The 15,592-nt window shown below is 50.3% G+C and overlaps 1 protein-coding gene across 2 annotated transcripts in view; it reads right to left on the minus strand.

Moving 5' to 3' along the window:
• Positions 1-13,201: 13,201 nt before the first annotated feature.
• The window catches only part of zgc:154058 (uncharacterized protein LOC795538 homolog), a 122,943-nt gene continuing 120,552 nt past the window's right edge, over positions 13,202-15,592 (minus strand). For both annotated transcript variants that reach the window (XM_038783048.1, XM_038783046.1), the window contains exon 8: positions 13,202-13,906. In XM_038783048.1, coding sequence (XP_038638976.1) covers positions 13,662-13,906 — 245 coding nt within the window. In that variant the 3' untranslated portion in view covers positions 13,202-13,661. The remainder of the gene's footprint in view (positions 13,907-15,592) is intronic.

Here is a 15,592-nt window from a genome sequence, read left to right on the forward strand (position 1 = left end):
ACACACCCACAGCACAGCCAGCCCCGAGTCAGGAGGAAGTGTATCTGTTGTAACGATCAGTCCTCCCTCCCTCTCTCTCTCTCTCCCAATGCAATATTGCAGCAGACTTTCCCAATCTAACACAGAACATTATCACTAACCAGACACTTGCTTCTAACTCCAAAACATTTATTAAAGGGGATGGGTTTAAATGATTTGCCAGGCATTTCTTTTTACATTCAGAGCACCCAATTCTCCCCCCTCACCCCCCCCCCCCCCTCCCCCTCCCCCTCACCCCCTTCCAATTAAGGAGCAATTTTGACATGGCCTATCCACCGAACACTGCACACCTTTTTGGGTCTGTGGGAGGTGAGACCCACGCAGACACGGGGAGAATGTGCAGACTACGCGCAGACAGTGACCCGGGGCCGGGGTCGAACCCGGGTGCTCGGCGCCGTGAGGCAGCAGTGCTAACCCACTGCGCCACCGCGTTGCCCATTTGCCAGGCATTGTATTGAAAGGAATCACAGCCAGTGCTGCAAACACATCAACTCCTCCAACCCTCTCTCCACCCCCCCACACACACATTGCACATTTCACATCACTCGAGTATCAAGTTGTAACATTTTCTCAGCTCGGTATCTCTCGCTCTCACCCTACCTCCCCCTCCCCCCCCCCCCTGCCGACACCCCGGCCCTCTCCTGAGTCCAGGGTCAGGGTCAATGGGCAAGGGGTCAATGGACTCGAAGCAGACGCTGGAAATCCGGGGATAAAAATAGGAGGTTCTGGAAAAAAGCTCAGCAGGTCCGAACTCGAAATGTTAACTCTGTTTCTATTTCCACATTCGCTGCCTTGGGTGAATCCAGCATTTTCTGTTTTCATTTCAGCACAACTCGTGCTCGCCAATTGCCTCACTGCTCGCCCGTGGGAGCCGCGATAGTGACCACAAAATATCCCCATAAAACTGGCTAGCTCTTTTCCCTTCCACAGGGGGGGGGGTCACAGCGTGAGTCTTGCAGCGCAGAGGCTAATTGGTAGAAATTGGTCTTTCTATAGCACTCCCCAACCCCCCCCCCCCCAAATCCGGTTTGACACCGAGCCACTTAAAGAGATATTCGATCAGATGATCAAAACCTTGGTCATAGCGTTATGTTTTACAGCAGGGGTGGGCAAACTACGGCCCGCGGGCCGCATGCGGCCCGACAAAGGTTTTTATGCGGCCCGCCAATGAGGTGCCCGGAATCATAACCGGCATTTTTGAAAAGCCGCCGGGGAAAAGCCGCTTTTCCCCGGCGGCTTTTCAAAAATGCCGGTTATGATTCCGGGCACCTCATTGGCGGGCCGCATAAAAACGCGCGTAGTGGGGTGGATGTGTGGGGCTATCTCATTGGTCGGTTTAGTTGGGTGTGCGACCAATAGGAGTCCAGGTTACAAACAATAAGCCTTATTATTGTTTGTAACCTGGACTCCTATTGGTCGCACACCCAACTAAACCGACCAATAAGGCAGCCCCACTCATCCACCCCACTACGCGCATTTTTATCGTTGACTCGGCTGGGCTGTGCTTCTGTCAGTGTTAAGGATCAGCACAAGCAACTTGACACCTGATTTCAACAAACTGGTAAATGACTGCAGTCAGATGCATCATTTTCATTGACATTGTTCTGTTACTTACCGAGTTATTTTGTTTTTCAAATAAATGTGGTTTTTTTTCTTTAAAGACCTTTTATTTTGGCTATTTTAAATATTAATTATTTTACTTAATACACTATGCGGCCCTTTGAAATTGTGAATTTCTGAATGTGGCCCTGCACGGAAAAGTTTGCCCACCCCTGTTTTACAGAGTGTCTTAAAGGAGTATCACGACACTCTGTGTTAGTGCAAGGTCAATTCCGGCCCCACTTGACCCGGAGTCACAATTCAGATGAAATTAGATTTTATTTAAAATACCCAAGGTCTTTGGCTGACCCCCAATAAACTACAGACACCAGGTTTGTAACTTTACAACACAAGTAACCGTTTATTATGTACAGAATTATAATTAAACAGACAGTAACTGACTATCTGCTACCCCTTTCCAAACCCCCCCCCCCCCCCCCACCTTTCTAACTTGCCCCACTCTGTACACACTTACACACAACACAGACAAACAACAGAGGGGAAAGAGTAGTGGAAATGGAAAGAAAATATTAATAAAAGGATAAAGATCTTTGGTGCATTGTGATGACTTCCAGTCAAAGTCTTTCTGAAGTTCAGGCTTTCGCTTTGGTACTTCTTCCTTCTAGGCTTGAGATGGTTTTCTCCGGCACGGCCGTCTACCCTCTCTGAAGGCTCGGCATCATTTCAGGTTCACAGCAAAGGATGTGCCGGGCACTCACTGCTTTCAGAACAACAGAGCAGCTCTTTCACTTCAGCAAACTGGAGAGAGAGTGAGAGCGAGAGAGAGAGAGAGAGCGAGTGGGAGAGAGAGAGAGAGAGAGAGAGAGAGAGACAGACAGAGTTCCTTTCAAATACTTCTGCCAAGTTGTCTCAGAAAGCAACATGCAGGAACCAACCACTGACCATTGTCAGGTAGAACACTGTCCCTGGCCAACCCATCGGATGCCGGTTAACCAATTGAACCGACTCCCCACACAACCGGGTCCCAAGATCCACTCGGTGCCGTGGAGTCTGGCTTCTCCTCTCCAAAAGCAAAACCTGGGAACACAGTGTCCTGGCAAGCAGACGGTTTCAACTTTGAGTCCTCTGCTTCAAGGCCCATCCCGATTATGGATCCACAGACCAAAATAATAAAAAGAAAAGAAAAGAAATGTGAACAAAGGAGATAAACAGGAATGACTCGTACAGGAGCAAAGCGATGTCGATGGGCAGAGAGAGATGGGTGTAGGGAGAGACCCTCCAGAGCTTGCGGCCTGGGGTAACTGAAAGCACGGCCGCCAATGCCGGAGTGATTAAGTCGAGGGGTGTTCAAGAGACCAGAATTCGAGAGTGCCAATAGGAGGGGTTGTGTGACTGGAGGAGGTTACCGAGTGTGGTGAATGTGATTCACACCGGATTATAATCTCATGTGCCTATATTGTAAGTGCAGTTGCATTACCTGACCACCAGGGGGAGTAGCTCTGGGAATGCTCGAGAATTGTACGGGGCTTCTCCCTTGGTTCCGCCCAGGACCCCTCCCCCCTGGAGCTGCTGTATAAAGATCAGTGCCACATGGTCAGCCGGCCAGTTCACCGAAAGTTCAATGGCTAACCGGCTGGCTCTGTTGTGAGTATATTAAAACCGCTATTCTAATCCTACAAGCACGTGTCCGTAGAATTGTTGGTTCCAACACCGAGATAGAGTGGATACGCCCCCCCCCCCAACTGTCCCCTATCCCCGCCTCCCATTACTCCTCACCCCCCACCCCACCCTCAACCTGCTTTACATCCAATGAAGTACTTTTTGAAGTGTCGCATCTGTTAGGATCTAAGGATCACAGCAGCCAATTTGGGCACAGCAAGCTCCCATAAACATCAAACTGGTAACGGCTAAGGGATTATTATTGGCCAGGGACTGAAGGAAGCTGTCCGGCTCTGTTTTAGACTGGAGCCGTTGGTTTGTCCCTCACAGGCGGAGGTTTGGTATAACCCCTCACCCAGGCCCAGCTTCACCCTGTTCCTTGCTGCTGATGACTGCGTGTCTCCCCGCCCCCCCCCCCCCCCCCCCCCCCCCGCGGCAACACTCTGAGATTAAGCCAGCCCCTTCAAAAACATTTCACCCAACAATGAGTTTCCGATCTCGGCGATATGTAGAAAATAGGGGCCCTTTGAACTTGTTCCGCTGTTCAACATGGTCTCCTATCCCCATAGCACTTGACAATTTTAGAGTTCAGAAATCTATTTCCTTTTTAAACAGACTCAGTGACTCAGCCTCCACAGCCTCCTGTGGCCGGGAATTCCACCATCTTCTGAGTGAAAAAGTGTCTCCTCATCTCAGTCCTGAATGGCCTATCCCGTATCCTGAGACTGTGACCAATGTTCTAGACCCCCCCCTCCCCCCTCCCACACCCAGCCAGAGTCTCCCTTCGGCTTTTTGCTAAGTTTCTTTAATCAGGACCCCCCCCCCCCCCCCCTCACCCACTGCCCCCCCCGCCCACACTGATGCATTGTTGTTATGATCCAGATCTGGTGATGGAAGAATATTCCGGGCCAGCGGTGACGGACCAAGGGGATTTTTAAAAGACGGGTTATGTGCAACACCCATTTTCGTCCGAGCTTTTTTCTTACGCTTGTTCGAAAACCAATTTGCCTGAGTCAGGCCCCGGCCACAGAACAGCTCAGAACCCCACAGGTCGGCGTTGTGAGTTTTGGGCAATTGCTTCGGCGATGAAGGTAGGGTCGGCGCAGCTTCGATGGGCCAAAGGGCCTTCTTCTGCACTGTAGGGATTCTATGGATTCTTTAACTTGTGTTCACAAGTTCATAAGATATAGGAGCAGAATTAGGCCATTCGGCCCATTGGGTCTGCTCCGCCATGCTATCATGGCCGATATGTTTCTCATCTGTTACCTACAATGTTACAGACCAAGAGCTGGATTGCGAAATCAGCCAGAGCATCTCCTCCCTAGAAGACATGACCCAGGAGCGGGTGTCGGCAATTTAGCCTCCCGAGCCTAACCCCCTCGATGTGATCATGGCTGATCCCATCCTGGCCTCAACTCCACCGTCCGGCCCGTTCTCCATAACCCTTCAACCCATTAGCAATTAAAAATCTGCCTAACTCCTCCTTAAATTTACTCACTGTCCCAGCATCCACCACACTCTGGGGTAGCGAATTCCACAGATTCACAACCCTTTGGGAGAAGTAGTTTTTCCTCAAATCTGTTTTAAATTTGCTGCCTCTTATTCTAAGGTTATGACCTCTCGTTTTAGAATGTCCCACAAGAGGAAGCATCAGCTCCATGTCTACTTTATCCAAACCTTTTAGCATCTTGTACACCTCAATTAGATCTCCCCTCATTCTTCTAAACTCGAGACAGTATCGGCCTAAACTGTTCAACCTCTCCTCATACGACAAACCCCTCATCTCTGGAATCTAGTGAACCTCCTCTGAACTGCCTCCAAGGCCACTACATCTTCCCTCAAATAAGGGAACAAAACTGTGCCCAATACTCCAGGTGCGGTCTTACCGATGTAGATAGATGCACAGACATCAGAGGGCTCAAAAACTGCTTTCCCACAGCAAAAATATTTAACGTACTGGGGGAACCGACTGATTGCACCAGTAGATTTGATAGAGATGTTCAAAATCATGAGCGGGCTGGACAGAGTAGACGGGGAGAAAGAGTTCCCTCTTGTAAAGGGATCGAGAACGAGAGGCGCGCAGATTTGAAGTGATTTGCAAACGAAGCATTTTCACGCGAGTGGTTTGGGGGCTGGAATCGAGGTGTTCACGAGGGCTTCAGATGATAATTTGAATAGAGACAATGTGTAGCGGTTCGGGGGAAATGCTGGGGGATGGCAATAAGGCACAATGCCCGTTTAGAGAGCTAGTACTGACACTGTGGGCCAAACGGCCTCCTTCTGCACCGTAACAACTCTGTGATTGGAACTGGTGTATGGTGCACAGCGGCCTGTTTAAAGTGATTTGCACTGATTTTAAATTAGGTCACTCACAGCGGACACTTATTAAAATTGTTGCTCTGTCAATAAATGCATTTTAAGCTGCACTAATAGAACTGCAGCAGGCAATCAACCTTCAAGGGACATATCTCAACAGAAAGAAACAATCCCCTCCTGTTTGCCCACCTGATTGTGATGGTTTTGGTGAGATAGTGTGGTTTTGCAAATGACTTATTGCAGAAATGTGGACACTAATCCAACCAGCATAATTTAAACCAAAGTCATTCTTTCACGGGATGTTAACATCAGTGGCAAGGCCAGCACATGTCGCCCATCCCTTTTTTTTTTTTTTTTTTTCTTTTTTTTTATAAATTTAGATTACCCAATTATTTTTTCCAATTAAGGGGCAATTTAGCGTGGCCAATCCACCTACTCTGCACATTTTTGGGTTGTGGGGGTGAAACCCACGCAGACACGGGGAGAATGTGCAAACTCCACACGGACAGTGACCCAGAGCTGGGATCGAACCTGGGACCTCAGCGCCGTGAGGCGGTTGTGCTAACCACTAGGCCACCGTGCTGCCCTATGTCGCCCATCCCTAATTGCCCTTTGAACAGAGCGACTTACCCAGCCAGGGCAGCATTGTGGATAGCACAAAGGGGCAGCAGGGTAGCATGGTGGTTAGCATAAATGCTTCACAGCTCCAGGGTCTCAGGTTCGATTCCCGGCTGGGTCACTGTCTGTGTGGAGTCTGCACGTCCTCCCCCTGTGTGCGTAGGTTTTTCCGGGTGCTCCGGTTTCCTCCCACAGTCCAAAGATGTGCAGGTTAGGTGGATTGGCCATGCTAAATTGCCCTTAGTGTCCAAAATTGCCCTTGGTGTTGGGTGGGGTTACTGGGTTATGGGGATGGGGTGGAGGTGTTGACCTTGGGTAGGGTGCTCTTTCCAGGAGCCGGTACAGACTCGATGGGCCGAATGGCCTCCTTCTGCACTGTAAATTGTATGTAAAAATCTGCGTAGAGTGATACTCGGTGCTCCACTCCGCCCCGGCAAATACCCTTCCACCCATTGGACGATCGCAATGGTACCAAGAGGGGCTCAATAGCTAATGCCAAGGGCAGTGGAGAAACAGGGCAGCCCGGTCAAGCGCACCTGCCGAAGGGAAAGTACTCTGAAGATACCCGTGGAGGGGATTCTCCAGTCCGCCAGCCACGTTTTCCTGGGCGGCCCGCTCACGCCAGCAGCGGGATTCTCCATTCCCGCCATCAGGATTTGTCAGATTGCACCCACCCAATGAATTTCAATATGTTTTCTGGCCATGAGGGGGAGTCGAATTCTATCTCCTGCCTTCCTCTTTGGGCGTCGACCATCTAGAAAACTCTTCATACCTGAAGTGTTAGGAGGAGGCTCTGACTCATACAGCTCCTGGTGATACCAGCCGAAAGCAACATTAACCTGGAGAGGAGCCGAAACCAAGTTACCTTCCTTGTTTCGAACCGAAGGGATCTCTCGAGAGGCAGTTTGCTTCTGAAGACGACCCGCCTTCTCCCCATGTTCATCAAAGGTGACCCTGGAACGCAGGTGTACCTGTTACACAGCCCAGCTTCAAATTCCTAGGTGTGCACATCACCAACAATCTGTCCTGGTCCACCCGCGTCTACGCTACGACCAAGAAAGCACAACAGCGCCCATGCTCCCTCAGGAAGCTAAGGAAATTCGGCATGTCCACATTGACTCTTGGCAATTTTTACAGATGCACCATAGAAAGCATCCTATCGGGCTGCATCACAGCCTGGTATGGCAACTGCTCGGCCCAAGACCGCAAGAATCTACAGAGAGCCATGAACACAGCCCAGTCCATCACACAAACCCGCCTCCCATCCATTGACTGTCTACATCTCCCGCTGCCTGGGGAAACCAGGCTTTCCAAAAGGTTAGGTGGGGTTACTGGGTTACGGGGATAGGATGGAGGTGTAGGCTTAAGTAGGGTGCTCTTTCCAAAGGCCGGTGCAGACCCAACGGGCCGAACGGCCTCCCTCTGCACTGTAAATTCTACGATTCCATGAAATCAAATCACCCGCAGGACCCCACACACCATCCTGACCCGGGGGAGGAGGGTCATTCTGTCACAGCCACTGGCTGAACGCTCTGCCGCGTCGATAGAGAGAGGCCCATCACCACCTTCCCACGGGCGGCTGCAAAATAAACCCTGGAATTGCTGTTGACGCCCCCATCCCCTGGCATGAGTTGTTTGAGGAAAAAGGTCGATCAGGTGAAGGGAATCCGGTAGAACATTCAGAGATTGTGCTCACAGCGCCACCTGGCAGCAGGCTGTAGGTTTTGCACCTTGGACGACAAGGTGGAAAAGGGCCAGAAGGGCCATAGGGTTGGAGAATCCAATTGCAGCCCCATCTCCAACCACTGGTTGTGGGTCCTCAGTGGGGGGGGGGGGGGGGGGGGGGGGGGGGGGGGGAGGGGGGGGTGGAGTTCGGGTTGTCCGCTTGCCGCTTCAGCCAGGTCCCCATCAATTTCGGGTTGAGCACCACAGAGGAAGGCTCCTCATAGGTTGAATCAAGGTGGGGGGTGGGGGGGGGGGGGGGGGGGGGGTGGTTTCCGATTTGGAGGCGTGGGTTGCTGCAGTTTAGACGCCTGCCCCTCAGAGGGGAAATGTCACGGTTTCTGGGCTACATCGGGGCTTCAGAGGGGGGGAATGGCAACAAGCGGAGGCCGGGGAAGCTCCCTCTGGGGGGGTGAACCTCGGGGTGGCCTTCCTGTTCCCGCCCTGTAACGGCCAACAGGTCAGCCAAAGGGCTATTCCACGCTTGGCAGGACCTGGTTGCCCGAGTGGTCGGAGCAGAGGAATATCAGAAGATCGGTAAAGGCTGAATGAGCTGACCTCCTTCTCTCACAACTTGGGTTACTTTTCCATCCTCGGCTGCACTGCAAACTTCCCCAGCACCATCTCCCTCGTCAGCAAGCCGAGTTCCTTCCATCCACACCACGCTGACAACACTCAAAACGTGCGGCTGCGGGTGTATGAACTGGTATCAATGTTAAATCCTCAACGCGCAGGGGCATCGTGGTATTGTCGCTGTACTAGTAATCCGGAGACCCAGGGTAATGCTCTGGGAACCCGGGGCGGGATTCTCTCAGCCCGGGGCCGGGCCGGAGAATCCCCGACGCCGGCACACGATTCTCCGCAGACCGCAGTATCGGCGCCATTGGCGCCGGCGTGGCCCCGGTCTACGCAGCCGGCCGGCCGATTCTCAGCCCGAGCGGCCATCGTAAAAACGCCGAGTCCCGCCGGCGCCGTCCACACCTGTTCTCAGCCGGCGGAAACTCGGCGTGGAAGGGTCGGGGGCGGCCTTTGAGGGGGGGGAGGGGGGCCCGACCCAGGGGCGGGGCCTCCGATGTGGCCTGGCCCGCGATCGGGGCCCACCGATCGGCGGGCCGGCCTCTCTGGCTGGGGGCCTCCTTCCGTGCCGGCCCCTGCACCCCTGCGCCATGTTGCGTCGGCGCCTGCGCGCATTGAAGGAAGCCACTGCGCATGCGCGGATCCCGCAGTGCCCGCTTGACGCCGGGATCAGCAGCTGGAGTGGCGTCAACCACTCCAGCGCCGTGCTGGCCCTCTGGAGGGGCCAGAATCGCTGATCATGAGGCCGTGCCGACGGCGTTTCCGACAGCGTCACACTTAGCCTCAGGATCACAGAATCCCGCCCCAGGTTCAAATCCTGCCATCGCAGAATTCAATAAAAATCTGGAATTGAAAGTCTGATGTTACCCATTGTTATAACAACCCATCTGGTTCACTAATGTCGCTTAGGGAAGGAAATCTGCCGTCCTTACCCAGTCTGGCCTACATGTGACTCCAGACCCACAGCAATGTGGTTGACTCATAACATACCACTCAGTCGGTCTAATCAAGTGCCATAAAATAATGAAGAGATTCAATAGGATAGACAATGATCTAGCCTATGCTATAGTAATCCAGGCCACGAGAGCAGTCTCAGTTATGGCGACCATGACAACTATCATCGATTGTTGTAAAAACCCACCCGGTTCACTGATGTCCCTTTGGGGAAGGAAATCTGCCGCCCTTGCCTGGTCTGGCCTACATGTGACTCCCGACCCACAGCAATGCTCATCTGCCCCCTGAAAACTATCCTAGCAAGCCACTCAGTTCAAGGGCGATTAGGGATGGACGACAAATTGCCAGTGACGCCCACACCCCAATGAAAGAAACTCAAATTAGAGTGTGGCCGATATAGGAATGAAATCTGGAATGAGTTTGTCGCACAATCTTTGTGAAAGGCTAGAGATCTTTCCCCAATATGGATGTTCCATCAGGACTGAGTTTGATGGACTGCAGTGAGGTAAGAGCATCTGGGGATGGGGAAGAATGGCAGGTCAATGGAATTGAGGTACTGATCAGCGAAGATCTAACAGTATAGAATGGGAAGGAAAGGTATACTGACCTGAGAGAAAGTCTAAAGAAGGTTCTTTAGTTGACCCCGGATATGGAGGAGTTTTCTTATGAAGAAAGGTTGAGTAGGTTGGGCCTGTACTCATTGGAGTTTAGAAGAATGAGAGGCGACCCCTCAGAGGGTTTGAACATGGTCTTCACCATCTCAGTCCCTCAGGGCATCTGGTGTGAATCATCAGTCAACCACCTCAGAATCTCCTGTCACTGTTGGAGATGGTCAGACTGAAAGAATATTCAAATGTAGGTACCAAGGGGAGTGGAAGTGGTCTTCAGTAAAAGAACAAAGAACAATACAGCACTGGAAGAGGCCCTTCGGCCCTCCAAGCCTGTACCGGTCATGATACCAACCTTTGGCAAAACCCTCAGCACTTCCTTGTGCCGTATCCCTCTATACCCACCCTCTCCATGTGTTTGCCAAGATGCCTCTTGAATGCCGTTAATGTATCTGCTTCCACAACCTCCCCAGGCAACGCGTTCCAGGCACTCACCACCCTCTGCGTAAAAAACCTGCCTCGCACATTCCTCTAAACCTTGCCCCACGGACCTTAAACCTATGCCCCCCTGGTGACTGACCCTTCCACCCTGGGAAAGAGTGCCTGCCCATCCACTCTATCCATGCCCCTCATAATCTTGTAGACCTCGACCAGGTCAGTCGTAGGAAGTTTGGCAGATTTGAACCCAGCAACAGGATTAGCCCATTGAGTCCATCAAATCTGCTCAGCTATAAGACCAAAGGGCGTATGAGCAGAAGTAGACCATTTGGCCCATTGAGTCTGCTCCCGCCACTCAATGAGATCATGATCTATCTGACATGATGATAAAGAACAAAGAAAAGTAGAGCACAGGAACAGGCCCTTCGGCCCTCCAAGCCTGTGCTGATCATGATGCCCTAACTGAAAACAAAACACTAGATCCTTACTCGGTCCGCATCCCTCTATTTCCTCCCAATCCATGTACCCATCCAGATGCCTCTTAAATGTTGCTAATGTGTCTGCTTCCACCACATCCTCTGCACATCTCCATTAAACATTCCCCCTCTCACCTTGAACCTGTGCCCCCTTGTAATTGACCCTTGGAAAAAGCCTCTGGCTATCCACCCTGTCTACGCCTCACATAATTTTGTAGACCTCTATCAGGTCTCCCGTCAGCTTCCGTCTTTCCAGTTACAACAATCCTAGTTTATTCAACCTCTCCTCATAGCCAACACCCTGGAGACCCGGCAACATCCTGGTGAACCTTCTTTGCACTTTCTCCAAAGCTTCCACATCCTTCTGATAATGTGGTGACCAGAACTGCTCCAATACTCCAAATGCGGCCTAACCAAGGCTTTATACAGCTGCAACATGATTCCCCAACTCCTGTACTCAATGCCCCAGCTGATGAAGGCAAGCGATGCCACATGCAGCACGGTAGCATGGTGGTTAGCATAAATGCTTCACAGCTCCAGGGTCCCAGGTTCGATTCCCGGCTGGGTCACTGTCTGTGCGGAGTCTGCACGTCCTCCCCGTGTCTGCGTGGGTTTCCTCCGGGTGCTCCGGTTTCCTCCCACAGTCCAAAGATGTGCGGGTTAGGTGGATTGGCCATGCTAAATTGCCCGCAGTGTCCTAAAAAGTAAGGTTAAGTGGGGGGTTGGTGGGTTACGGGTATAGGGTGGATACGTGGGTTTGAGTAGGGTGATCATTGCTCGGCACAACATCGAGGGCCGAAGGGCCTGTTCTGTGCTGTACTGTTCTATTCCTCTGAATCCCATTAGCTTCAATTCCGCTGGGGCTCCTTGATGCCGCACCTGGCTAAATATTGCCTTGATGTCAAGGGTGGGCCACTCTCACCTGACCTCTGGCACCCACGATACAAACAGAATGCTTCAAACATTAAATGTAACATTATATATATTTCAATCTTGGGTTTTTAAATGACGCTAAGATTGCCGGAGATGGAGACTGCTTGAGGCTGGAAAGAGCTAACGATCAACAAGCAACATTTGTAGTAATACAGCTTAAAATGTGTACATGCGTGTTATACAAATTGAAGAATTTAATCGATCATCATGCGCAAAAGAGAGTTTGATCTTCTGGGCAGCTCGGCCCTATCAGGTCAGGAATGGATGTCACCGGTCGTTGATATAACTATTTGTATTTATTTAACACGTGTAAAGCAGTAAGAATATCTCCCGGCATTTCCCAGGGGTGTTCCCGGCCAAACTTTGACACCAAGTTTCATGAGATGGTAGGACAGGTGATCAAAAGGTTCATCAAAGAGGTAGGTTTAAAGTTGCGTCACAAAGGTCGGGAGGTCTAGTGAGGGGACTCCAGAACTTCGGGCCTAGATGGTTGAAGGTATAGCCATCAACCGTGGAGGGAATCAATTAACGCTAATCTTTATTAGTGTCACAAGTAGGCTTACATTAACACTGCAGTGAAGTTACTGTGAAAGCCCCTAGTCGCCACATTCCCGTACCAGCCTGCCCGAACAGGTGCCGGAATGTGGCGACTAGGGGCTTTTCACAGTAACTTCATTTGTGACAATAAGCGATTTTCATTTCATTTCATTCCGGCGCCTGTTCGGGTACACTGAATTCAGAATATCCAATTAACCCAACAAGTCTTTTAGGACTTGTGGGAGGAAAGCAGAGCACCCGGAGGAAACCCACGCAGACACGGTGAGAAGGTGCAGACTCCGCACAGACAGTGACCCAAGCCGGGAATCGAACCTGTGAACCTGGAGCTGTGTAGCAACAATGATCTAGCCACTGTGAGGGCATGTGCCAAGCACCCAGGCTGGAGGAGTGCAGAGATCTCGAAGGGATGAGAAAGCTGACAGAGATCGGGCAGCAAGGACGCTTCTCAATGCAAGTGGGGACAGTGTCAACACCAAATGCTTCTGAGTTCGCAAAACCGAGGGAGGGGTGGGCCGGACGGGGACAAGGGTGGAAGGAGGCCAGGTTTAAATCAGTCAATCTACACAGAGGTAGAGAATGGGGGAAGGATGTAGGTGCAGCGACAAGTGAAGAGGTGGGCAGTGATGCGCAGAGCCGCAGAGGTCAAACCTGCCCTGTACAAGGACAATCCTAGTAAATGGAAAATGGCAATGTCTGAGAAGCAATGTCGCTCCCGCCCACCCTGGAAGAAAGGAAGACACAGAATAGATGGCCGATAAATGGAAACTTCCGTTTAAAAAGTGAGGATGATAATTCCCATTTGAACATTTACCTGTCCCATTTACAAGGGTCAGTGTTACAAGCAACTTGAAGACATGAAACCCCTTTCGCAAGACTCTGAATGGTCGAATTATTTGCTCTAATAAAATATATCATTCATTTTTCTATTATAAAATCAAATTTTTATAAAAAAATTAAGTTCCGTACAAAGGTTCCAAAAATACCATTGGAAAAAGAAACATTTGGTCCTCTTGTGATGGCTTCTGTGTTACAGTATCCTTGATTGCTTGAGGATCTGAGGTATCTAGTGATTATTCCTCACATTGCATCAGGCAGTAATGCTCCACAAGTACCTCCCGGCCCCCTGTCACATTTGTATCGATGTTTTAAGGTAGAGCTGTGCGTGTACCATGATCGTTCGCACTTCTTGTGAGGATCTTGAAGGCTAGATCATGGAGATAGCCTCTTGGGCTCGGTTGACACCTGAGCTGGGGACCATGTTGTTGTCCGATTTACAGTGGCTCCTCTTGTCTTTCTTCGCCAGCATTTCGAGGAAGGTGTTCTGAGTGATAGAGCCAAACTCTACAGCGAAGGTCCCATAGAAAATGAGGATGACGAGGGTGAATATCCATTCGCAGATAGCTGCCGCGTGCTGGAGCTGTGAGCTCTCCTGAATAAAGAAGACCCCACCTAGAAAGACAGTTAAGGAATTTACAAGGCATGTTAAAGCTGGGTAAGGATGTTGCCATCATTGTGATGTTCCAGAGTGCATTTTGGGTTTAATTGCAGACCATGCTCTTGGTTTATTTCAGATTTGTTCTACTTGGCATATCAGATCATATTTATTCTAGTTATTGTTGCATATTACAAACTAGAAATGGTTGCAGAGCACACTCTACATGTTGTCCTTGATCTAGACTCAGTTGTAGATCGCACACTAGACTCTGCTCAAGATCTAACTGGTGATGCAATTCTAGATCGTACTCTATGCTACTCTGAATCACACGCTTTGTTTTGGATCATACTCAAGATTATGTTCTGGGTCATATCTAGATACTGTTCTGGACCACACTATAGATGCTATTCTGGCTCATACGTCAGGTGTTGTTCTGAATTATACTCCAGATGCTGTTCTGGATCATATTCTCTATTATGCCTTGGATCACACACTAGGTGCTGTTTTGGATCACACTCTAGATGTCATTCTGGATCATGTTCTAGATGCTGTTCTGGATCATGTTCTAGATACGGTTATGGATCATGCTCCAAGAGTTGTTCTGTATCATGCTCCTGATGGTGTTCTGGATCATACTTTAGGTGCTGTTCTGGATCATATTCCAGGCTCTGTTCTGGATCATATTGTCTATTATGTCCTGGATCACACTTGAAATGCTATCCTGGATCACACTCTAGATGCTGTTCTGGATCATTCTCTAGATGCTGTTACAGATCATACTCCAGAAGCTGTTCTGGGTCATACTCCAGGTGCAGTTCTGGCTCATACTCTAGATTCTCTCCTGGATTATACTCAAGATGCTATCCTAGATCACACTCGAGATGCTGATTTGGATCGCACTCTGGCTGCTGTTTTGGATCACACACTAGAATGTAGTTCTAGATCATGCTGGGGGGTGGGGTTGCCATTGGCAGGACTGGAAGGTCCTGCCAGCGAGAACAACTGGAAAATCCCGCCGTACGTTTTCTTTAAGCAGACGTGCCGAAGGCTATAGGAAATCGCCTCACGTACTCTTATCACCAGTCACATCGTGAATGGAAATTGAAAACAAGAGGCTCCTACGAGCAACTGAAGAGAAAAGCGCAAGACAGTGAGGAGTGGAGAGATGAACTGAGGAGTGGAGAGATGAACTGAGGAGTGGAGAGATGAACTGAGGAGTGGAGAGATGAACTGAGGAGTGGAGAGATGAACTGAGGAGTGGAGAGATGAACTGAGGAGTGGAGAGATGAACTGAAGAGTTGAGAGATGAACTGAGGAGTGGAGAGATGAACTGAGGAATGGAGAGATGAACTGAGGAGTGGAGAGATGAACTGAGGAGTGGAGAGATGAACTGAGGAGTGGAGAGATGAACTGAGGAGTGGAGAGATGAACTGAAGATTTAATTGCCCTTGGGCAGGTCGGCGTTCAATAGCTATGTGTGTGGGGATGTTCGCTGATAATTGCCCCATTTTTAGCACCATTCACAAAGCCTCAGATGTTGAAGCAATCTGTGTCCAAATGCAGCAAGACCTGGGCAATATCCAGGTTTAGGCTGTTAAGTGGCAAATTATGTTCGCACCACAGAAGTGCCAGGCAATGACCATCTCCAACCACAGCCCCTTGACATTCAATAGCATTGCTATCGCTGAATCCCCCATTAG

This window comes from Scyliorhinus canicula, chromosome 22 (assembly GCF_902713615.1).
Source record: "Scyliorhinus canicula chromosome 22, sScyCan1.1, whole genome shotgun sequence".
Classification (NCBI taxonomy): Eukaryota; Metazoa; Chordata; class Chondrichthyes; order Carcharhiniformes; family Scyliorhinidae; genus Scyliorhinus; species Scyliorhinus canicula.